General features: G+C 41.3%; 1 protein-coding gene across 5 annotated transcripts in view; it reads right to left on the reverse strand.

Moving 5' to 3' along the window:
- The window catches only part of BICC1 (BicC family RNA binding protein 1), a 143,566-nt gene that overhangs the window by 51,008 nt on the left and 66,807 nt on the right, over nt 1-25,751 (reverse strand). For all 5 annotated transcript variants that reach the window (XM_075257495.1, XM_075257493.1, XM_075257496.1 and 2 more), the window contains exon 3: nt 11,483-11,552. In XM_075257495.1, the coding sequence (XP_075113596.1) occupies nt 11,483-11,552 (70 nt within the window). The remainder of the gene's footprint in view (nt 1-11,482; nt 11,553-25,751) is intronic.

Here is a 25,751-nt window from a genome sequence, read left to right on the forward strand (position 1 = left end):
GACTCCGCCTCCTCCGGCAGAACCAGCGTTGATTGGCCGAATGCTGTACTCTGTATGACATTCGGCTAATCAACGCTGGTCAATGCATTCCTATGCCGAGATGTAGCAGAGCTGGCCGTCCGCTCAGCTCGACTACTCCAAAGATGCAGGCGAGCTGAGCACACGGCCAGGACTGCTACATCGGAGCCGGGTTTCAACCTACACTCAGCACTGCTACAAGATGTTTGGGATTAATAAAATAACCCAACTTATCCATTATTACCATTATGTACCCATTTGCAAGGTGCCACGCAGAAAGCCACGGAGTAAAGCATCTTTTTGTTCCAAGTTCCTTCTACTGGTACTTCTTAAAACACGGAAGACATTGCCATGAATCACACTTGCCTTACCAACCAATGGTGACAAAATATGGTAATTAAATTAGTTGCAAAAAGCATTATGCAAAATCCTAAGAGAAGTTAGGGTTGGATTCTATTGACACATAATTATCTTCAATATATCAAACTTTACATACTTCAGATAGTTTCAGGTTTCTAGCCCAGTGAAGATTCCTTCAGATGCAGCCAACCATGAAGACCCCCTATAGAGCCCACGGATAAAGGAGGCAGCAGACAGACAATGATAGATGTCTTCCATGATGTAGTGTTTAATTATTAGAAAGCTTATTCCGAGTATGAAGGGCGGACATCTGTATAGATATGAATCATAACAAGTGCTCCACTAGGGTATTTTTACAGGGGGTGGATACTCTATGGAAACATTTGGGTCATGAACAATATTTGTAAGATACGCATTTTATTTTTAGTATGGCTGACTCCATGGTGCTTTACATGTGAAGAGGGATTTGCTTACAAATCAAAAAAAAATCCACAAAAACAAAAATATTACCATTATAGTAATCACCTGGTACAGAGGGATAGAGGAAGAGGATAGAGTAAGTAGGTGAGGATAGAAGCTCTTCACATGGCATGGTGTCCATTAAGGTAAGACACATAGGAATGAATCAGCCAGTCAATGGCCATAAGATACAGCTGTTACATGAGCGTTGCTGTGTCCTGGGATTAGAGTATACAGATAGGGCTCTCCTCCGTCTTGGACGCTTCATATAAACATTCCTTTTCCTTGGATGCTCCATGTAAACAAATACACTAGTGTCTGTGACTATGCTCCTGAGGTCCAGACAAATTGCTATGTAAGGGTATACGGCTGTATAGTTTGCTGGAAACAACCGTCTAGTTGTCAGTCATACACAACCACTTTACTGGTTTAGTGTTTACATAAGAGAGAGCTGCTTAAAGGGGAACCTGCCCTATTGCAACGGTTCAATTTGAGGAAGACGACTGATAAGGGTTTTGGAAAAGTTTCAATGAAACTTGTAATTTATCGATCCAAAACTCGTCTCTTATGGGCTTAATGGAAGAGTCTCCAAACCACAGCCTCACAGGTAGACAGGGTTAGGGTCGCCTGGATGAAATGGTGTTCTTTTTGAAAATTGGTATCTCTTTTGCCAATACGTTGTTTTTAGTCAATAGGAAAATGAGGTCTTTAGACAAATGAAGGCGTTGCCACTTACCCTCTGAATGGAAACCTATACACATAGAAAAGCTGTTACCTGGGGAAAAAACGTGGACCCCATAGACTTTAATGGTGTCCGTGTTGTTTCCGCACAAGTCATGCAAAGGGAGAAGTACAGCAAGCAGCACTTTCTCTCTGCATGATTCATACAGAAACCACACGGACCCCATTATAGTCTATGGGGTCCACGTTTTCCCAGGTAACTGCTTACTATGCATATAGGTTTCCGTTCAGGGGTCCCCAAGCAGAATCCAAAATGTAGATGTGAACCGGGCCAAAGACTCCACGATTGATTGTCTTCTCTAAGTGACCAATAAAAGAATATAATAAACTAGAAAATCTTTTAGAAGTCTGAAAATAAAGCAACATTATTGAGTACGTTACTCTGTTGGAAGTTACATGGACCTCGGGCGCGCTCCTTTTGCAGTATATTAGACTGGCATTTCTCTACCTATTCCCTTGTCAAACTTCTGGAGCTTTCATTTATCAAGAGCGGACAAGTAAATGAACATTCCACTACAATACCTTTTGGGGGTTAGAAAATAAAATTGCTCTGAAACGTGGCAAGCATTTCTGGAGCTGTAACCAAAAATAGCTGTATTTCTTTTCAGTAAGCGAGCTGCCAGATTCAGACCAGAACGCTGCCAAATGTGAAGGAAAATAAACACGACAGACATATAAAGTGAGGCAGGAAAGATCTAGACTCTAACCAAGCTATCATTCTTGGTCTGAAGGACACTATACAAGAGCGATTATCAATATTATCACACAAACAGAACCGCACGCAATAGAATAGAAGATTGTACCGCTGAATAAGGCCAAAAATATTACATGGCAATCAAAAACAGTAAAATAAAAAAGTTATAACATGTAGAAAACTGTATTCTAAGTGACAGAAAACAAACAAGTGGAATTATTCACATTTGGACTAATCCCACTCTTAACTTGGGGTAAATGGGTTTCATCCAAACACCACCATCTTTTTTCACATATTGGCAAGATCCTACCACTCATATAAAGGAAGATGATACAGATAATTGAGCTATGGCATTATATATCACATAACTTTCTAAACCACCAATGGACTGTCTTCTGACAAATTATACGAGGATCTGACACTCACTTTACTTCTCAGCAATGCTGCACAACTGATGCTAGGGTCACACCAGCATTTGATTTTCCATTCTTCGGGTTCGCTTGGTACTCCGAAAAACAGAAACCAAACCTGCTTGGTAAGTGGTTACAGTCGAGTCTAGAGATGAGCGAACACTAAAATGTTCGAGGTTCAAAATTCGATTCGAACAGCCGCTCACTGTTCGAGTGTTCGAATGGGTTTCGAACCCCATTATAGTCTATGGGGAACATAAACTCGTTAAGGGGGAAACCCAAATTCGTGTCTGGAGGGTCACCAAGTCCACTATGACACCCCAGGAAATGATACCAACACCCTGGAATGACACTGGGACAGCAGGGGAAGCATGTCTGGGGGCATAAAAGTCACTTTATTTCATGGAAATCCCTGTCAGTTTGCGATTTTCGCAAGCTAACTTTTCCCCATAGAAATGCATTGGCCAGTGCTGATTGGCCAGAGTACGGAACTCAACCAATCAGCGCTGGCTCTGCTGGAGGAGGCGGAGTCTAAGATCGCTCCACACCAGTCTCCATTCAGGTCCGACCTTAGACTCCGCCTCCTCCGGCAGAGCCAGCGCTGATTGGCCGAAGGCTGGCCAATGCATTCCTATGCAAATGCAGACTTAGCAGTGCTGAGTCAGTTTTGCTCAACTACACATCTGATGCACACTCGGCACTGCTACATCAGATGTAGCAATCTGATGTAGCAGAGCCGAGGGTGCACTAGAACCCCTGTGCAAACTCAGTTCACGCTAATAGAATGCATTGGCCAGCGCTGATTGGCCAATGCATTCTATTAGCCCGATGAAGTAGAGCTGAATGTGTGTGCTAAGCACACACATTCAGCACTGCTTCATCACGCCAATACAATGCATTAGCCAGTGCTGATTGGCCAGAGTACGGAATTCGGCCAATCAGCGCTGGCTCTGCTGGAGGAGGCGGAGTCTAAGGTCGGACCTGAATGGAGACTGGTGTGGAGCGATCTTAGACTCCGCCTCCTCCAGCAGAGCCAGCGCTGATTGGTCGAGTTCCGTACTCTGGCCAATCAGCGCTGGCCAATGCATTCTATTAGCTTGATGAAGCAGAGTGTGCACAAGGGTTCAAGCGCACCCTCGGCTCTGATGTAGCAGAGCCGAGGCTGCACAAGGGTTCAAGCGCACCCTCGGCTCTGATGTAGGAGAGCCGAGGGTGCACTTGAACCCTTGTGCACCCTCGGCTCTGCTACATCAGAGCCGAGGGTGCGCTTGAACCCTTGTGCACACTCTGCTTCATCAAGCTAATAGAATGCATTGGCCAGCACTGATTGGCCAGAGTACGGAATTCGGCCAATCAGCGCTGGCCAATGCATCCCTATGGGAAAAAGTTTATCTCACAAAAATCACAATTACACACCCGATAGAGCCCCAAAAAGTTATTTTTAATAACATTCCCCCCTAAATAAAGGTTATCCCTAGCTATCCCTGCCTGTACAGCTATCCCTGTCTCATAGTCACAAAGTTCACATTCTCATATGACCCGGATTTGAAATCCACTATTCGTCTAAAATGGAGGTCACCTGATTTCGGCAGCCAATGACTTTTTCCAATTTTTTTCAATGCCCCCGGTGTCGTAGTTCCTGTCCCACCTCCCCTGCGCTGTTATTGGTGCAAAAAAGGCGCCAGGGAAGGTGGGAGGGGAATCGAATTTTGGCGCACTTTACCACGTGGTGTTCGATTCGATTCGAACATGGCGAACACCCTGATATCCGATCGAACATGTGTTCGATAGAACACTGTTCGCTCATCTCTAGTCGAGTCCCATAGACTATTATGGGGGTCACAGGGTTTCCACCCAAAAAATTCAGACAGAAAAAGGTCCTACTTTCAGGAGTTCTCTCCACATTTTTCAAGCCCAATGGGGGACAGAAATCCGAAGGGAGACCAAGCGCTAGTGTGAACCTAGACTAAGAAGTATCAGTGCCCAATGTTCCTATGAATGGCATTTACTGATCTTACCAGTGATACAAAATATGATCGATGAAGACCCTTAAAAGGGATTCTACCACTAAACCCACATTTATTCTAATTACCACGTCGGAATAGCCTTAAGAAAAGGTATTAGTCTCTTACCTTTAGACGTGGTTTCCGCCATGGCGTTCCTTAGAAATACCGTTTTTTTTTTACCGGTATGCTAATGAGCTCTCCGCAGCAATGAGGCCGGGCCCCAGCTCTCAAACGGCGATGGGTTGTCCCCACTGCTGTCCAAGAGCTCTGTTCCAGCGCCGCCTCCATCTACAGTTGCAATCCCGCCTCTTCTGTCTTCCGACGTGGTTTAACTACCGACGCCTGCGCAGTTCAATACAGGAGCGTACAGCGGCCTCCCAAAAATGGCCGCCAGAAGTACGCTCCTGTATTGAACTACAAGAACAAGAGTAGCCACTTTTGGGAGGCCACTCTTGCTCTTGTAGTTCAATACAGGAGCCTGTTGCGCGGGCATTGGAAGTTGGACCGCATCGGAAGACAGAAGAGGCGGGGTTGCTGCTGAAGATGGAGGAGTCGCTGGAACAGAGCTCTTGGGCAGCAGTGGGGATGTCCCCATCGCCATTTGAGCGCTGGGGCCCGACCTCAATGCTGCGGAGAGCTCATTAGCATACCGGTAAAAAAAAAATGTTATTTATAAGGAACGCCATGGCAGAGACCACGTCTAAAGCTAAGAGACGAATAGCCTTTCTTAAGGCTATTCCAATGTGGTTAAGAAAAAAAAAAAAAAAAAAAAAAAGTGGGTTTAGTGGTAGAATCCCTTTAAGAAGCAATCTTAGTCGCTTGGTACAGGCTATTCCACAGATTCACAGTCCTTACACCGAAGCAACCTTGACGCCTCTGGAGATTTTTTTTTTTTTCCTGTGCCCCCTTGTCTTTTGAGGGAATTTTATCAGACAGCATTTTCCAATATTTCTTATAGGGGCCATTTGTAAATCTAGACAGATTTATCAAGTCTACCCCCTTAAAGTGTAACTAAACTTTTGGACAACTTTTGATTTTCGGCAGTATTGTCATTATTAATAAATTGTGTAAACTTTGGATCCTCTGTGTGAAATCCTGTATCTCTTTACCCCTTTCCTTTGCTGTATTCAAAGCTGTTCCTGTCTCTCACTGAATGTTAATGTATACGGGAGTATACGGGGCTGTGTGACATATAATTGAGGGGAGGGTCACTTCATACACTTCTATCTCCAGAGTTATATTACTTTAAGCAATATTACTAGTTGAAAACCGTGTCTTCTTTCATACAACAGAAACAGCTCTCAATACAAAATCAAGGGAAAGAAAAAAAAAGTGTTAAAACTTATAAATTTTTATATACTTTTCAAAAATCAGTAAATGAAGTTATTTAAGAGAGCAACTTTTACCTTTCCTGACAAGTGCCCGATTGGTTTGGGTCTGGGCGCTTTTAACATCACTAGGCCAGTGTCTACAGTTTCAACAGAGTTGCGATCAAACGGGGGCGCTGCTTCCATTCAGTGGGGGTTCTAATACTCAGAATCCCACTAACCTGAAACGTACCACCAATCCTGCGTATAGGTGAAAAGTTTTTGCCTTTGGCAAACCACCTTAAGCGACTTACTAAAACATAACCCTTACATTCAGATAATGAAATATTGTTAGTATGAATTATGTCCAAGAACTCTTGTATTCAGAACACAAAGCAAACAGATCACTTTCTGGAAGGTATCCTGTCAAACACAAGGTTTAAGAAACAAAAACTGTCTCAAACAATGGTTCCTTTCCAAAACCACAAGAGGATCCAATTTCCACTAACCCAACTATTGGTTTTGGAAATATAGGGAACTTCCAAAATGTATAATATCCAGCTGCCGACAATTATTAACAGAATCAGGATCAGTGAAATCTGCACTTCCCTGGGCTCGCGCCACCATAGCCTTACATAAATAACCGTAAAAGTCCAAGAAGATCACTGTGGGGAACCTGACTTGTGTCTGGAGTCATCTATTTTTTACAGCAACCATAAAGTAAAATAAGTAAAATGTAAATCTTCCAAGAAGAACTGAACGTGAAGAGTTTGGAGCACATTGTAGCCCCGTAATATCCAATGTGTGTAAAAGGAAGAGAAACAGCGTGTGCCATATGCACACCAAATATTCTTGGACACCCAAAAACAGACTCTATTGTGCATGTAACTCCTGACCCCATGTTTCTAATTCAAACAGGTCTCAGTTGGGCTTGACTGTTTATACTAATGTCGTGGCTTCCATTTTTAACTTAGTCATGACTCTTGTGAGAAACCAGTCCAATGGATCCAAATAGATCTTAATGCAAATCAAAAACTGAGTTCTTAGCCCAACTTTTCCATAGACAATTTATTGCTTGTACACCACATTTGCACATTATGGGCTCACTCCATTTAGCATAATTTAGTCCTAGTGCACAACCCCCATTCCTTACAGTGGACGTATCATATATACAGTATATTCCCTGCAAAATTCTCACGTCAAAAAAGAACAGACTGCCAATTAAATGTTACAGGGGACACATCTGATACTTTAGAAGTAGCACAAATAGCTTGTCAAACTGCAAGCCAAGAAGAGGACGACAACGTCCATTTAGGTAGCGTGAAGTCTGTTACTCCACTTGTGAAATACAGCGCCTTGGAAAAATAAAATTTGGATCTAGAAACCATTGTGTGAATAATACAGTGAAATTGGACTAGTTACAACCTATTACAGTGAGGAAAAAACCTCATCTAATAAAGAATTCCACTTTATTTTTAATTTTTTTAAGTAGTTCTCATTTAGAATATTAACAATATGTAGGATAAATAAATAAATAAATAAATAAATACGGCTCAATCTAAGAATCTTTGTAATATATCTTTTAAGGAAATCTATTTCCTTCAGCACTTAGGCTAGGTTCACACTAGTATTTGGCTCTCCTTCACATAGGGACCCGAAGGATGGAGATCCAGTCCACTTAAAAAGCAGTTACTGGTGGACCCCATTATGGGATTTCTGCCCAGTTTCTATCAGTTTTAGACTTAAACTGGTTGAAAGAAAATTCCTTCATGTCGGACTTCTCTCCACTTATTTTAAGGCGTCTCCTACGGAGACTCCAATGCAGATGTGAATCTAGACTTATTATAAGCTGCTCTCCTCCTCATCTTCACTCAGACTGTTTATTTACATATAGTCAGCCTCTGTATCTAGCCCATACACAACTCTATAGAGAGGGGAGCGAGAGTAGGAGCTTGTTAGTTGACTTATTGCCTCATTCTGTGCAGGGGTGGAGTCTTATCTTGAAGATCCTGCAGTGCGTCTATTCCAGCAGCCCCCTCCTCCCCACTCCCCTCTCCAAAGACTAATATGTACAACGTACTTCAGCTCATTGAGTTGAGAAGAAACCATATTTCTTAAATAAGATATGCTACAAAAATGTAACATTTGCCAGCTTTTCAGAACTGAATAGAATTATTTAGGTCACACCCCTTTTATAATAAGAGTACGAATACATCATCCTGTGTGTTCGGACAGTGCTGCTAATCCATGCAGCCTATGATTATTCCACTTCCATACAGTTTGCATTGGCCAGAGCAAATGAGTGCCGATTAACATCTTTCACGTTGAAAGGCACTTCTGGGGGTGGGGGTCCAAGATCTGGCTGCCTAATATATCTTTCAAACATGAAGGTCAGCTGGTATAAGTTTTCAACAACTTTCACAATTCTTCAACTCAAGTGTCAAAAACCCTTTGGGCTCCTTCTCACAATTTTTCCAATAGTTAGCCATGTAGAAGAATTGGGGACTGAACTTATGACCAAGGAGGATCCGAGCATGGACACAGGATTCCATTTGCAGGCTAATTTGAAACAGAGAGCAAATACATTTTCGGCCTACAAAGACCTGGCAAACCACTGGACATGGCCTACAAAATTTTGTTTCCTACGGTTATCAAGTGACCTGCAAACAAAGCAAGAAACGCTGCAGGTAGATCGAGAATTCAGAGTTTAGTGTGGATATATTTTGGTTTGCATCCTAACCTTAACTGATGTAAGTCTCAGGAGAGTCAGTGCACAAGTTATGAGGTGTCTGCACAAGTAGTTATTTTCAGCAGAACTGGCAAGCATCGATGCTATCCTGAAAAGACATTAATGTAAACTGTTCTCCTGTGCATAAATGGAGTTGGCCTACGGAGGTGCGTCACCGAGTTCTACCTAATAATTAACTTTTACAATTCAAATGTCTAAGGAAAAAAAATGGTGATGGATTTTGCTTCAGGGATTTTTTTTGTTTTCAATTATTTAGTTTAACCATATAAACAATTGTGTCTCAATTCTTATTCCTTATGTGTCCGATACCCATCAGCCCGGTCAATGATCACTTTTTAACTGGCTATAATAAACTATCACCTCATCTAGTTGGCGTTTTCAGTGTTAGGGCACATAGGAAATATTTTGATCATTCACTTCCAGAACACACAATAAAAATAGCCAACATATTACCACCCCCGTAAAATATCTGAATAAAAGGTACTACTTAAATCTTTGTATCATGCTAGAGAAGCCATCAACATTGAATGAATCGGTGGTGAATAATGGAAATTCTTGAAGTCCGTACAAAATTTTTTTTATTGGAGGTTGGGAGGGAGAACATGAGCCCTTAACACAATCACATCACCCTCCTTGTGGATTCAGAACTACAGGCCATAATAAGTAACAGTTATGAATTCCTCTATTGCTCAGAACGTCAGATTAAGGGGGGGATTTCCAGGACTTATACTAAGGATGGGTCATCAATATGAGAACATTGATTCTCAAACCCCACCGATAAGCTGTTTAAAGAGTCCATGGCACCCGAGTGAGCACTGCAGCCTTTTCACTGTTTACCAGGCGCTGTGCCATACATATGGGGTAGATTTACAAAAACGGTACCAAAAAAATAAAAAAATTGTCTGTTGTACAGTTGAGTCCCTCTTCTCCCTAGTTTGAAAATGAGGGTGTGCAGTATAATATCCTTACATAGATAACTCAATGACTGATTATTGTGAAGTTATATTCTCCCCTCTGAAGCACTGACCTCATATCTGTTCCTTATGAACAGGACATCAGACTCAATGTAGGTCTAGTAGGGCTTTAATTTCACTAGAATAGATTGTTTGCTTTACAAACGGCAGGACAATTTCACAATGCTCATCACTGTGTGCATCAGAGATCAAGTAGTGCAATTTTTTTTTTCTGGAGAGTTTAAGAAATAATTAAAATTCTAACCTTTGTAAATGTATAAATAAGACACCTGGGTGCAACAAAATCCATTGTATAATTTGGCATTGGTCTATCACTGCAGAACTGCTTCCTAAAGTAGACATTTCCTACTTTGGTTGTATCTGGTTATTGAGATCCCATACTTTAAAGAATTCCAAGTAAAATATTTTGTTCTCTGAAAACAAGTCTATGTGTATGGAAATGTTTATGAAAAATTTAATGACCACTTTATTGAGAAGTTATTTGCTCCCCTCCAGAGCATGGATGTCCCCTCTGCTCCTATGATGCACAAAGCGTTTCCTGTATGAACCGGTTGCTAAACTATCAATACAGTTCTATTGGAGACAGACCAAGGTTATATTAGACATTCATTGTGAGCCTGACCCCCTGTGCTACCCAGGAACACTGGCCCATATTTACTAATCGTTAGAAAACTTAAATCTGCCGCATTTCCAGACTACAGATTATCACTACAGGTAGGTTTACACGGTCTATTCTCAGTTTATACCATCTTTAGGTTTGCTTCCTTTGAGGCAGAATTTTGAAACATTTTTGGTGCATTTTGCTGGATTTAAACCCTGCCGACACATCTAACAAGTCAGAAAACGTTCTGCTCCATCTAGATGCATCAAATTTATGCTAATGTCTAGTCATTACTACAGGAAATCTTGGCCACTGTGTGCATCAGAGGAGCAGTGCTCTGGAAAGGAGCACATACTTTCACAATAATGTTATTTGTAAGGAATTCATTAATACTGCACTATACACAAGCAATTTGTCTTATTGCTGGACAGCTTATTTAATTCGAGTCTTTTCTATCTCATCAATACAAATTGGAGAATGGACTCCGGCCTTAGTCATAGCTTAGTGTTTTCATCAGTGCTTGCAAGAAAAAACCAGGACAGGCACAAAAATAGTTAAGTTGTGCAAGAAAGATCTGCCCCTGTTATCTCTGTGTAGTCTCCACCACTGGTTTTGGACGCAAAACAAGGACCAAAACACTGATATGTAAGTAAGATCTTACATAGAAGCTAGGTAGCACTTGTGAGATTTTATTCTCCCTTGGGTAGGAGAGCTAATGCCCCACACCAGCTGGATCTCTGCAAGGAGAATCATAAATCCTCAGAGCCGCACCTAAGGTGTCTCACTTAATCAACTAGCACCCTCCACTGTTCAGATCACGCTCAAGAACTCCAAAACTGCCATCTACAGATTGAGGTCTGATTTTTCTGATCATTTCAGTCGTATTTCAAAATGCTTTAATGGATTGTCTCTTGTGCCACCTATAGGCATCTACCCTGTAATTCGGTGTTCTTCCTTCTGCAGGAGAGCTAATCTGCATACTTTTCCCAGGGAGCACTGCTGGTTGGGATAGATTAGATAGATCTATACATGGTGAAGCAATACCCCCAGGCTTTAGAGATTTGATTTTTATTTATTTTAGTTTTTTTTTTTAAATTAATTCGAGGTGGTGGGTCCATTTCATTCACAATATGTTAAAATAAAATTACAAAAACAAACATTACCTTTCTTTGACTTCGCTCCTATCTTCAATTTAGACGGCCAAGCGATCTGCGTATTTGTTTCTTCCATAATCTGCAGAAAGAAAGTGAACGTATCTTAAGTAATTTAATAGTTCCCCTTTGGTTTAAAGAAAAATTCTCACCACCACATCTTGAGTTCAAAGTCTGGTCAAAGCACATTTGAGACAAACAGCCCTGATCAGACAGTGACCCTTATTTCTACATCAATATCCTCCTTGTCAGGAACCCACTACAAATCTGCTATATCTCGAAACCGACTTGTGTATTGCAAGAATTATGAATCTACTTCCAAGAAGATGGATGAACTTTGTGGAGCCAAATTTTGATATGGTCCATGGCTGTACAATAAGCACAGTTGTAATACTCCTCTACCAAACAGTACTCTCAAAGACCTTTCACCACCAGTCTCTCCACCGTCAGATGGACAATCCACTCCAGCCCACGAGCACTTTCTTGACCATAGAGAGTCCCATTAGGAAGAGTAGTTGGTGGAGGAGGTTAGAGGTCCACTTTCATACATTTTCAATATCTAGGATTACCAAATTGGCAAAAATACGTTCCAGCAAAAGGATAGTTACAAATTGGGTATTTACCAGAAATAGGGCTTTAAAATTGTGTGCAAATTCTTACAGTGACTGTAAACCAAATGAAGTGTGTTGAAAGGTCATCACAAAGTATAATATTAATGTGCTACTTACCTGCCCCAGCCTAACATTTCGGTGGTACATCCCCCATTCTATGGGGAGTCAGTACTGGCCTGGGCTAGAAGTGACTCAAATGACCACTGTGGCTAGTGATTGGCCGCAGCATTCACCTAACCTTCTACCTTTCCAGGACTGACATCAAAGAAAACTGGGAATGAGCTAGCCAAATGGAGAACCAGACGTAAAAAAAATTTTTTACCGCAGCCCCTCAGATTTTACACTTATCTTGGAAACTACTTTTAATGAAAAAATAATTGTTCAGACTTTATGGAAAGAATTTCAATGTCTAATGAATGTAAAACAACGGAATAAAGCTACATGTTGGCGGAAAACCTTCACAGGCTACAATTTACAACACAACCAAAAGGTGGCCACAGACACACAAAGGGAAAGATATAATGTGAAAGAGTATCACAAAGTAATCTTGTTTTGAAAAGCTGGTCATCTTTTGAAACACGTAGTTGGTTATGCCTAGCCAAGTGGAAAGTTAAGGAAGGACATATCTGTACAACTACTTCACAGAGAAGAGTTAATCTTCTGCCTCCCATGCTCCAAATTGTGATTGATAGGAACCCCCAATTATGTACTTTAAGGTGGAAACACTGAAAAATCAGCAAAGAAACTGCCCATTTTCATTACCCGAATAGGGTATCAGACAGCCATTCATCCTCCATTTTCCATATACGGCACATGTATATTTGGTTAACTGGTTTTCTTTTCAGCCGCCGATTATAAAAGGTCAAGTATGCCTGAACAAATTGCAGATACAATCACATCTACTAAGTCAAAAGGTACAATAAAAGGAGAGTCTAAAACTACACCAGAAATGACATCTTGGATACAGAAATTTTAAAGACGTGACTTGCCCAAAGCCAAAAACTACAGTTCAAAGCCTATAGAAGGGGGAAAAAAAAAATAGTTGGTAAATTTCACAATAGTCATACTGCAGGTTACAATGGAGAAAACAAGCCCGAGGCGGAAGCTTCTTGGGAGTTACAAGTCTGAGAAATTTAGAGGGTGTAGTAAGATGGTACCAAAAACCTGTCAAGCAAGCACGTGGAGGAGCTACCGATAAACCTGAGACATCTCTAGTATCTTTCACCTGTGTGGACGTGCCAAGCTCTTTCGCCTAAATGATAAAAGGGCAAAAACTCCAATTTGATAAGATAACTTCCCAGAGGAATGGATTTCTATCAAGCACTCGATGCATAACAGAGGATTGCAGGAAGCCGTCCATGAGTGATAATGTAACATTCCTTTTACCAACACTACACAACTAGCAGCTTGTTGCCCAATTTCTCAGTATGGTTCAGGCTCAGATATTCGTGGTAGGTTTTTGGCTTTTCAATAATTTTTAGCCAATAGTGAACACGCCGGCTCAGTGACTATGTACACCTAGGTGCTCGATATTAAGCAATTAAAATGCCACATTTTAATTCCCCCTTTATATTCTGACTGGGTCTAATAGGCTGGTAATGTGATACAGAAGTACTGCTATGTAGTTTAGCCACAATCACCCACCTTCAAAGGAAATAAACATGATTTACTAGATTACATGGACCCCAAAGTGATCCCATTGATATTCCGTAATAAAAAGGAAAAACGCATGGAATGCATATGAATGCAAGTATACAAAGTAATATCTAGATTACTTATGGCCTCCAATATTGTAGAATTATACAGTCCACAGAGTTTAGCACAAAGTCATTTTCGCTCACAGCACCATTCGCTGCCAAGCCAAAGCTTAGAAATAAATCCTAATACAAAGTGAGAAACCCCAACTTATTTAACAGTAGGATATGCAGCAAATGCACGGGATAAACAAATTACGCACTTAGGAACATTAGAGAAGTCATTTCAGCTGCACATAAATGGCACATACATCAAGAAGAAACAAAAAAGGCCATTATTAAGATAAGTAAAAAGGAGATACAAGACACTGTGTAAAATGTAAAGTCCAAGTATAGGACCCTAAAAAGGGTCTCCTGACCGCCAAGCCAATATCCTCCAGCTCTAAGGTTTTACCTAGCATTATTGTATGGAAGGTTAGGTCTAGGTTTGGGAAGCAAATTCGGTCATCAATATTCGATTACTGGGGGAATGGATCGCAGCACCCCCACCGATCAGTTGGTCTGTTGCCTATTCTGTACATCATGATTGCATCCCTTTTTCTTGTACTGTTACAACTCTGTCATAGGTTTTTCATTTCATACTTTTTTGCTGCACTAAAAAAAAATAAAAAATAAAAAAAATTAATGGACACCCAGTTATAAGATGATCAGAGTGCACAGAGTTTTCATTCTCCCAGTAAGAGAATGCAGAGAGACTGGGTGGTCCTGTGACCAAGGCAACTGTACCCGGCCAGAAGAGTCTCCTGCAATGCTTGTATGAATTATAATGGAGGTGTTGGATGGTTACCTCAGATACAGGACCACCCAGTCTCCTTACTCAACCTCTTGTTAGGAGACCAGCAACCACCTGATTCGTCTCATAACTGGACGTACAAGGACTCGTACACACAACCATGGATAGTGGATGTATATTCTCCACAATTATAGATCCGTATTTGTGGATAATAAACAGACATTTATTTCTACGGCCCCATATAAACATCCGTAGCGAGTGTTGTGTCTGGACCATAGAAAAGAGCTGGAAAATATGGAGCAGGTCCTATATCTGTCTATTTTTTGACTTCTAACCATTCATTTAAGTATATGGGCGAGTAAAAAATATGGACAGCATACGAATACCAACGTATTTTTACAGTCCTGTATACAGGTCAAGGTCATCATGTGCATGAAGCCTAAGGCCTCGTTCACATCTGTGTCAGTAATCCATTCGGGGAATCCACATGAAGACACCCCCCCCCCCCCCCCGAATGAACTAAGACGCATTGGCAAGCGGCGTGCAGTGAAAGCACACAGACCACAGACTATAATGGGGTCCATGTGCTCTCCACACGAGTCATGCCTACAGGAAAGTAGATAGTGAACTACTTTTCTATCTGCATGTTGGACACCGCGTGGAAAACACATGGATCCCATTATAGTCTATGGGGGTCTGTGTACTTTCACTGCATACCGCTTGCCAATGCATTTGGTAGTCCATTCAGGGTGTGTGTGGGGGAAGGGGGGGGGTCCCCATGCGGATTACAGACGCAGATGTGAACCAGACCTAAGACTGAGCTCACATCTACTCAAGCTCAGATCTGTCAGAACCCCAAACCAAAAAGTCCTGCAAGCCCAATTTTATCTCTGCTAATTTTAGAAAATGGACACCTAATGAACCCCATTGTAATAAAAGAGGTACCACTCAAGAACAGAAAAGTTGTTCTGATGTATGTGCCAGAAATCTCAGATGTGAGTGTAGCGTTACGCTGCTGTCACACAGTCAGTGGTTGGTTGAGATGATGCAAATCTCTGACCAAAACAGTGACGTGTGACCAGAAATACTGAAGTGTGAATAAATCCTAAAAATAAATATAAACATATTATACACATACATACACACACTGTATATATGCAAAGTTGTAAAAGAATTCTAAATCACAGTTTGTATGGATGACGGCACCAACACAATATACGAAAGACATGAATCAGCACAGCTGGATGTGACAAGAGATGGCAATTCTAAATTTTCCTAATTGCCATCAGGACGCCTACAGAGATGTCTGAGCGTTTTATCAACCAGCGGGAGCTTCAGTGACTCATCACTATCATTTCTGCTGGAGTGACACATGTGCCTGTAAATGTAAAGCATGAGCTGATCCCTCCAACCCCAGCTTAGAAGCCGCTCAAAAAACTGAGGATTATTCATCACGAGATAATAGCAGACAGACCTTGGCGACTCCGTGATGGATTGTAAATTTAAAGTGACCCTCTTGTCCAAGGATAAAATGGATCCACCATATTAGGGTCTCCTTGATACGGTTATAAAATTTTTGGGTTTTTTTGGCAATCTGAGATACTCCACCTTCTGCTTCTCATGGATGAGGGTTGATGACTTCCATCAGAAGCAGTTACAGCAGATCAGTCGGTTGAGACAAAGGATGATGCCAAGTACCAAAGAGGGTGCCAAGTGTTGTTGCACCCCATTTCCCATCACATATTAAATTTGCCCCTGGATTACCTGCCACTGCTGCTTACATCCAACACACCAAGTATGGTGGATCTTTCAGTCACAGAGGAGGTTGTCTCATCTCAACAAAACCCTTTCCAGGAGTCTTATTTATAATATAAAGGGGGAGGCAAGGATCCGCGCTCAAATGGTCATATGGGGAGAACGAAAACCAATCGACAGGTGGAGTTAAGTCGATATTTATTGATGTAAAGTACAGAAGAAGCACAACGCGTTTCGGGTAGAACCCTTTTTCAAGTGCATACAGTATAAAAAAGACAGGTCAGGCAGGATGCGTGCCTTAGGAGTCTTATTTAGGCAAACTGACACCTTAGAGACTGGCTACCCAGCGGGAACTCTATGAGCCATAGTGGGAAATGGGTAAGCAACAAATCATTGCATGCAACACTAAACTACAAAACCACTGCATGACCCGAATTCTTCAGTGTTTGAATGGTAAATACCCCAAAATTAAACCAACCACAGGTCCCTATGGGCCAATGTTCTGGTGACCGCAATAGCAATTTCTAATGCGGTCCCTGATCAGAATTAAAAATAAAAACCTTTAAACATACCTAGAGGGGAGTCAGAAGAGTCACATTGGACTGCTCTTCCACCACCTGTGCAGCTCTTTACTGCAACGAAGCAGACATCGGGTTAACTGCGCATGTACCCAAGCTCTGGTGCATGTACAATAAGACCAGGGTGTACTGCTCTGAATTCGGTAAAGAGCTACACAATCATCAGGTGTAACAGGATTCGGGCAAGCATAAACTATTTTTATTTGCTGTCATAGAGCTAGTCGGGACACTAAACCAATCTGTCCATAAGGACTTGGGCAAGGGTGGCCCACAAATCCATGACAGGTTCCCAACAATACAGAGCTCCTATTTTGACACACAAAAAACAAGTATGTTAGAGCCTAAAATTTTGTCTTTACCAAATGCAAACCAGCAAGTCAGACATAGCATGTGGAAAGTAGGCAAAGCCAAATTGTGTTACACAGCAAGTGCGTGCGATGGATTTTCATCAACCGATCGGAAAATATTATAATGAACAAGTTGTGTCATGGCTTCCCGGGGTAACTGATGGCCACCCATACACACTTGATGTTGAATATTGCAGCGCTGCAAGTTTTGAACAGTGTCCATAAGACTCAGACAGCGGGGATGGAAATCTCTGGACAGTTCATGCTGGAATAGTGGAAGAGCGTATAAACAATTACAGTATTTATAAGAGCGGCGCGCCGAGCCCAGCCAACACCACCACCGCTGCTCTCCAGATGTTCTACCAGGAAGACTTTGGGCTACGGACCAATTTCTCTTCCAGAAATCTAATTGTTTGAAGCACTTATCTTTGCTTAGCAACAATTGGCATTCCTGGAAGGGGATTTGCATGTCCAATAACCTGCCAGAATGCCAATGTGTTTCTGATAGAACAAGCTTATTACGTTACCGACACGCAGCAGATTTCATTTGCTATCGCTTATGGAATTTCACTAGTTTATTTTGTACATGTGAATGTATATGATATACCTGAAATGAACAGAGCCTATATATACACAATCATATCAGCTAATAACTTCTCCCTGTAGCTAATACCACTGTCTTAATGCAAACATATCACATTCACCATCCTGGGCGGTCTGCCGGCAACGTGTTCTAGAGAAGAGCGGACTGATAGACAAGGTTTGTGGGAAAAACATACAGCATATCCTGAATTTACTCTACTCCTTTCAGGGTTAGGAGTCCAGTAGGAGGGACTACTAAGTGATCGACTATACAGACCACCCATTGGACTCCTAAGGCTACACACCTACAACAATGAAAAACAGCCATGAGAAGACTTTGTAATGGCCAATTTTTAAAAACACTTCGGGAGACATTTTCGAGATGTACACCACCTAAATTTGGGGAAATTCATTACCTGCCTAATCCCAGTCCCATCCCTGAAAGTCCTCACATTAACAGTTCATAGAGATCTAGACAAGTCTTTAAAGAGACCCTTTCACATGTCACATCATGTTATAGAGCAGGAGGAGCAGAGACCAATATATAGTTTGGTGGGAAAAGATTCTGTATAACCCGTCATTTCAGCATCTGTCTCCCTATGCTGAGAAGTCAAGGAGGCGGTCCTATCAGTAATGGACAACCTCCACTTATGGCTGAACTAATAAGAACATCAAAATGGCCGTTTGTTAGAACACATTGATTGAATTGGGAACGGACATTCCAAAAATATGGGTCCTATATTATAACACAAACTGAGGGTTATTCTTGTTTTGTAAGGTGATGGCATATCCTCAGAATACACCATCACTGTATTATCAACGGTGGCCCGACCACTGCTCCCCCTTCCCCCCACTGGTCTGGAGACAGATTTATTGCGGAGCCCTCTTCTAAGTTCTCCTGGAATATTGGTATTCCCGACCACCCAGCCTTGTAGGGCACTGCATCCGACCCCATTTATTCAAATAGGGCCATGCTGTGGATATGAGAGCTATAAAATACGCCATCACTTTATAAGCCAGGAAAACCCCTTTAAATAACGGAAAAGCTGGAACACTTACAGTAGCTTACAACATAATATACATAATACATGCAGCATTAATGAATTGATGCGACGTGTAACACGGTTTATACCGCGCTGATTTAACACTCCATTAACACGCTCTGTAAACATTCAGACACGGTCGCTTATACTACATTTATTTGCCACGCTAGAAAACACTGCTTTGGATTTTGGCATAAGCGGAATCATATTTTCCAAGTAAAATTTTCAAGACAAAATTAAATTTAGGTTAATCAGTCATGTGTTTGTGGAGGGGGCTCTCTGCCCCCCTTACTTTTTCTTAGACAGGGTATCAAAGAGAAATCAACACCCTCATCTACGACCGACGCCAAGTCAATGACTTTCAAACATATTAGAAAACTTATGCAATGGGTACAAGTCACTGCCAGCTGCCATGAGTCCAGCCGCAAAGGGCACAGCTAGCTCCCCTACTGTGACCTAATCCGCAAGTTCTAGCCCCCTTGTAAACAGAAAGGCAGGTAGTACCAACACAAATATCAGGGTTGGCATGGGCACCCTGCTTTCATTTCCCATGTAGTGGTAACAGCCAGTACTTAATTCAGAGAAGGGAAAACTACATCAAAAAGAAGGGTGGAGGAATTTAAGGGGTTTTCCAAGATTTTTTACTTAGCCTATTCTTGGCAGTGCATTAACTGCTTTGTGAGACTCATATGCTAGAGGCCATGTCTGGTATTGCAGAACAACTCAATGTAAAATCACAGAAAGTCAAGCTGGTGACAACTTCCATTGTTCTAAAAAGACTGGACTATCACAACCATGATACGATCCATGCAGCCATATTGTGGATGCTATACAATACAGCCAGGGTAATGCAGAAGTTCACAGCATGAATGATGCCGCAAGCCCGATTCAGTAACTGTGGACAACATATGGACCAATAGGCATAGCTCGAAGTTCCAGGGCCGTGACTCAAAATCTGTAATTGGGACCCATTTACAATGCACCTTTTAGAACTGCAATATTGTGTGTGTTATGGGGCTCCCTCAGGGTCTAGAGCCCAGCCGCAACCTTCACCGCTGCACCCTGTATAGCTATACCATATCCCAATTGTGTAAGATGGCCCTAGAACGGGTTTTCCCACAAAGAAAACTTAACCTTCCATCTATCCACAGGACAGGTGTCCCACTGATGGGTTGCCAACGATCACAAGACCAGGGATCCTGTGTAGCCATGTTTCCATGGTCTGGCCACTGCACAAGTATGGAGCCATCGGCTTCTTGCTCCGTTCTCTGTATACCACCAGCGGATCAATGGGGGTGCAGGGTGTCAATCTGATATTAGAGAGGGCTAAGTCTTTTTTAGCCTTAGCCTAAAAAAAAAAAAAAACCCTCCAAAAATAAAGCCGAACACAAAAACAACATCTAAACAGTATATGACCAGTATACATGGAATATTTAGGAACCAATTTAATTCTATCACGAATTATGTTCAGGGTTCAGGTTGCACTTTATAGTTCGATCAATAACACATTAGTTACAACATTCAAGTTTTAATACCTATAGGATTTCTTTCAGAACGGGAGACCCTTCCCATTTATGAAGTCTATAATTTAGCAACAAGTTTATTGTTTTTGGTACTAATAGCTGAATGGTAGACGAAAATCTGTTGCATAAAAACGTAGACACTCCATCAACATCTACACATTAGCAAAGAACGAGTAAACAAATCCGTTCTGCTTTGCATCATTGGATTACTTGGGAGACGATCAAAGCTGGAAGAAGGAATGATGGATGCTTTTCCTTAATGCACATGGTTACCGCAGTATACAGAGTACCTACAGTTATCTAAAATAGAAAAATGTCATTTAATTTCTGCATTCGGTCCTCAGTTATCCTGTAATGTAATGGCCATATTGGGGAGAGTTAACATTGCTCTACTCCAGAAAACCGGCATCAAAAAATTTGCCAAACACGGAGTTGAGACATGGTTATCGTAAATTTTGCACAAGTGTCATGTTTACGTCACCCTCAGCACTTACCCAAAAGGGGGTTGGCATGGGCACTGGCATAAATGATCAACTTCTTGCAATGTCACCTGCAATGACCATGATCCCAAAAACCACACAAAGTAGTCAATACTAGATTTTCTCTAACCTTCTTCGTGATAACCATCATTTGTCTTGATCGGTTGCCAATGGATAAGACCATGAATGCAGGAACTTTCTATGATCTGGCATCAGTCCTAAACCTAACCATGGTTTCCTTATTGTGGACATGCTGGGACAAGATAACCCGGACACTAAAGGAAATCATGGCTAGTTTTGCAATAACAAGAAAAAACAGCGCTGAGCCAAATCTCATGTAAAACCACTTAAGTGGACGGTAGAAGCAGACAAATGGCTAATCACCTGGTTGGGGTGTGCAGGTCACAACAACCCTTCTGGTGTACAATCAATGGGGAAAGATGGGGGCAGCGGCTGGAACAAGCCACAAGGACGTCATCAGGACAGCAATAAATACGGACCAGCCTCCTCTAAGGAACAGGCAAGAATGCAGCGCTCACCCGGGTTCATAAAAGGGCTAGGTTTGCCTGAAACGCGTTGTGCCAATAAAGAAGTTTGTTTATGAACCTGGGTGAGCGCTACGTTCTTGCCTGTTCCTTGGAGGAGGCTGGTCCGTATTTGTTGATGGCTAGTTATACGAGATCATAGAAAATTCCTATATTCATGGCCGAATCCATTGGCAACTGATCAAAACAAAAAAGACTGTTGCCACTTAGATGGTAAGCAGAAATCTTTAAAAAAAACTTTACTAAAAGTTTAAAACATTTTTCCAATCAAAATGGATTAAAAATTTGGGGGTGGGTTTCCTTCTATTGAGCAATAGTGCCTGTACATTACATATGGCAACTTCTTCCATGAAAACTGTCACTAGAACATTGCAGACAATTACGTTAATGAAATATGACCGGGGACAAACCAGAACAAGTCCTTTCCTTCTTTTACTAAAACCTGTAGAGACCCCTCACTTGACTTCCCATAGCAAGTTACATGGAATATCTCGAGTTCTCATTGCCTAGAAGCTACTCAACAATAACATTATGTAAGTAGTTTTCATTACAGTTTGGCATTTTATGGCTCTGCCCTTCCCCGCGAGAGGACGGCACAGACCTCTGGGCTTTGGCCTGCAAATGTTACCAGTGTTTGTTTTGTAACTGGAATATACAGCACATTGTGGTACTATCCTACCATGTTCACTTAATAGGCTTACAGAAGTGCTGCCTGATCTGGCAAAGCTTTGCTTAGTTTGCATTTTTTAGAAAATTCCTTTGCAAACTGGGTGGTGGCAATAATAATATTGATGTACTATACTGAGCCAAATCTGTGCCCACAAAATGCAGAGAAAAGCTTCTGTACATTCCCTATGGAATCCCAATAGTCATACTGGGTTTTTTTGTTTAGTTATTTCTGACATCACTTATAAAACAGCAGGAATTGTGGGGGAAAAAAAAATTAAAAGTATCAAAAATTTCATTTCTTAAAATTCCCTGCCAGCCCAGTATTACACTACACGTAGAATTCTTCTTATGACCACTGAAATTCTATTACTTGCCAAGGTCGGGAAATATGGAGCTGATCCAATTCCTAGGCACAGCGAAAATGAAGGGCAAGTTTTAAGTAGCTGCTACCAGATCAAGGATAATCTAGTACTTTATAGAGCAGAAGGAGCTGAGAAGATGGATATAAAGTCTGCAGGAAAGGATTCAGTATAATATATAGTGTATGTATATGTGTATATCATATCTGGGCCACATGACTACTAAATAGATGGCGTCCTCTGGTCCGGGCTCCTTTCACTGTCTAGTTTCCATTCTTGCCCTGACCAGAAGATCAATGGGATGCCAGATATCAGACCCCTAACAATTTGATATTTATGACCTATCCGGTGGACAGGATATCATTAATAAAAATAATAAAAGCTGGACAACCAAGATCCACCACCATGGTTAGACTAATTTCAGCATTTCCTCATCTATGTTGCACCTGGCCTGATCCAAACCGCACCACAGGTCAGATGCCCAAAGTTAAAAAAGCCTCAAAAAAACAAAATCACACTTAGGCTAGGGCCACATGTGGCATCCCACAGCAAAAAAAAAGTTGTGACAACGCATCATGGTTTTTCCTGCAGCACTTTTCAAAGTCTGCAGAAGTTTCCTCTGTGGACTTTCTGCTACCATTATACCTATAGGGAAGTCGCCGGCATTTCCGTAGGTATAACTAACATGCTGCGATTTCCAAGTCTACTGTGAATATTTTCACACAAAGTGCTGATGGACTTCGCTAAAATCTTATCCACTTTGCTGTGACTGTATAACATTGCGGTTTTTTTCTTTCGGCACTTCTGTCGCAGGCAAGCCATGGTGTTTGTGCCACATGGGGCCTCCGCATTAAACACAAAAACACTAAGTGTAATGAGAAAATGTATTTATTACATTGCACTCCAGAGGCATGAAATGTGGCATAAGGCCCGGTTCACATCTGCATTCAGAATTAGGTTTGAGGAGTCTGCTTGGGGACCCCCTCAAAAGGAAACCTATACACATAGAAAAACAGTTACCTGGGAAAACACGCAGACCCCATAGACTAAAATGGGGTCTGTGTAGTTTCCACACAAAACATGCGGAGAGAAAAAGAAAAAAAAAAAAAAAGTCTAGTGTTTTTTACATTATAGGCAATGGGAATGGATGGCGCTCCACCTGTGTCCATTACTCTACCACCATTATTGTCCATTACGGTCAGTCTATGACAGGTGACGGCAACGGACTGTAATAATGGGAGTGTGAAAACACTAGTGACACGGATTGGCATGTGACCAGGGAAACCTCAAGTAAAATCATTACGCCTCTAGGTCATTTGTAGACGTCTTCCGCTAGCAACTATTTCAAATCAAATATACAGTGAAAAGCCCTAAGGGGAACATATGTTAGATTTCGGATCTTAGATATTAATATAAGGAATAAATATTTGCTATTCCTAAAATAGAGCGCTTTCGAGCCAACAATAATAAAAAACTGTGCACGTTGATAGAACATTTATAGACAACTTTTGAAATAAGTTCTAAAATGTTTCAGCTGGTGTTTTCTGAAGTTAGCTGTACAAGGTCTCCGAGCCAAACGTGACTCATTCAATGGCAAATGTATTCACAGTAACTAATACAACTTCTAAAGAGAATTCGATTAAAAACTCCTGGAGATTGGGTGGTAACAGCATGGAGCGGTTCTCATCCGCTTATGACACAGATCTGAATCTTTACAGTCTAGGCAGGAAATCGAGAGAGCGTCACATTGCATAGCAGACTGATCTGCCATAGCCCCCACGGGTCAGAGCAAGCCAGAGTCAGCCATTTACAACAGGAACGTTAAAAGGCTTCCCATCAAAATCTTCACGATCTTAACAATAAAAGATTCCGCTATTAAATAACAATCCATTTTTATCAGCAAAACCGTCGAGGTTTCAAAAACACCTAATAAATTTGGTACATGACCTTTTACCTGGTTTTTTCCAGAAAAATTGCCAATTTTGTTTTGTAAATCTCAGTTGGATCCAAAAATATCGTCCATAAAATACCGTATTTACACTGACTGGCTTATATGGTGATGGCTGGACATAAGTAGGTGTATCTTCGAGTAATCAGTCATTTTGTGCTAGCCCCACAAAAGTATAATAATTCATGTGGGGCAACACAGTGGCTCAGTGGTTAGCAATGCAGCACTGGAGTCTTGGGTTTGAATCCTGCCAAGGACAACATCTGCAAGAGTTTGTATGTTCTCCCCATGTTTGCGTGTTTTTCCTCCCATGCTCCAAAGTCATACTGATAGAAAAAAAAAAAAAAAAAAAAAAAAAAGTAGATTGTGAGCCTTTTATGGGGCTCACGATCTAAATTAGGGAAAAAAAAAAAATTAAAAAAAATTCACAAAAGGAAGCGCTCTTTAAAAAAAAAAAAAATATAAATAAAATAAAGTTATTAAAAATTGGATATATTTTCTAATGAATTTGAAACTAAATCTTAAAATGGAAGCTGTCACATAAAAATAAAAAGGAAGCCCAGTCTGCAGCAGCTTGTTATAGAGCAGGAGGAGCTGAGTATTAGGATATATCGGTTTGAGGGTAAAGTAAAACTTTAATGCCACCTTTTGAAAGCTAGTTCCCTATAGAAGCCAAAGCAGTCACAAACACATGGCTGAGGCAGCAAATATGATGCAGCCAAATCCAATTTGGCCATGAAAACCACACTCGTTTTGTGCTAACTGTTGTGCATTAAAGGGGTTTTCCCAGATCTATCCTTACAATAGGTCATAGATTAAAGCAGAGATCCAACACTGAGCCTGACCAATCTGATAATCGGGGTCAGACATCCCTGTGGATAGGTCACCCGTATCAAATTTCCCATCCTTTACAATCCCTTTAACAATAAAGCCATCAATTAATTTATTAATCAGAAAACTGCTGCAGCTTGAGTATGCAACATGCGTTTGTACCGTTATACGATGTCCTAGCACAGGAGAGTATACGATGACAACTGATCCGCTTTATGTGCAAAATGTGTGGTAAGAGGTAGCCAATGAACGACACAAAGGTTACTAAATGAGGCCAGAAGTCTCAAAGTGTCATTGTTCCCCCACAGAAACCAGACTGCAGGGTTCAATTTCAAACTTTTCAAAAATGAGAAATGGAATTTGATTGGTTGTGAAGAGTTGACACTTTTTGTCTTAAATCTTTTTGAACACGAGACCTTTCCTTTCCATCATAAGGCTCATTTAATGGTTTAGATTTGAGTCGGTGTGCGGTAAAAAGTTTTCTTAAATATGTTTTAATTACGACTTTTCCCAAGATGGATTAA

Source organism: Leptodactylus fuscus, chromosome 10 (assembly GCF_031893055.1).
Source record: "Leptodactylus fuscus isolate aLepFus1 chromosome 10, aLepFus1.hap2, whole genome shotgun sequence".
NCBI lineage: Eukaryota > Metazoa > Chordata > Amphibia > Anura > Leptodactylidae > Leptodactylus > Leptodactylus fuscus.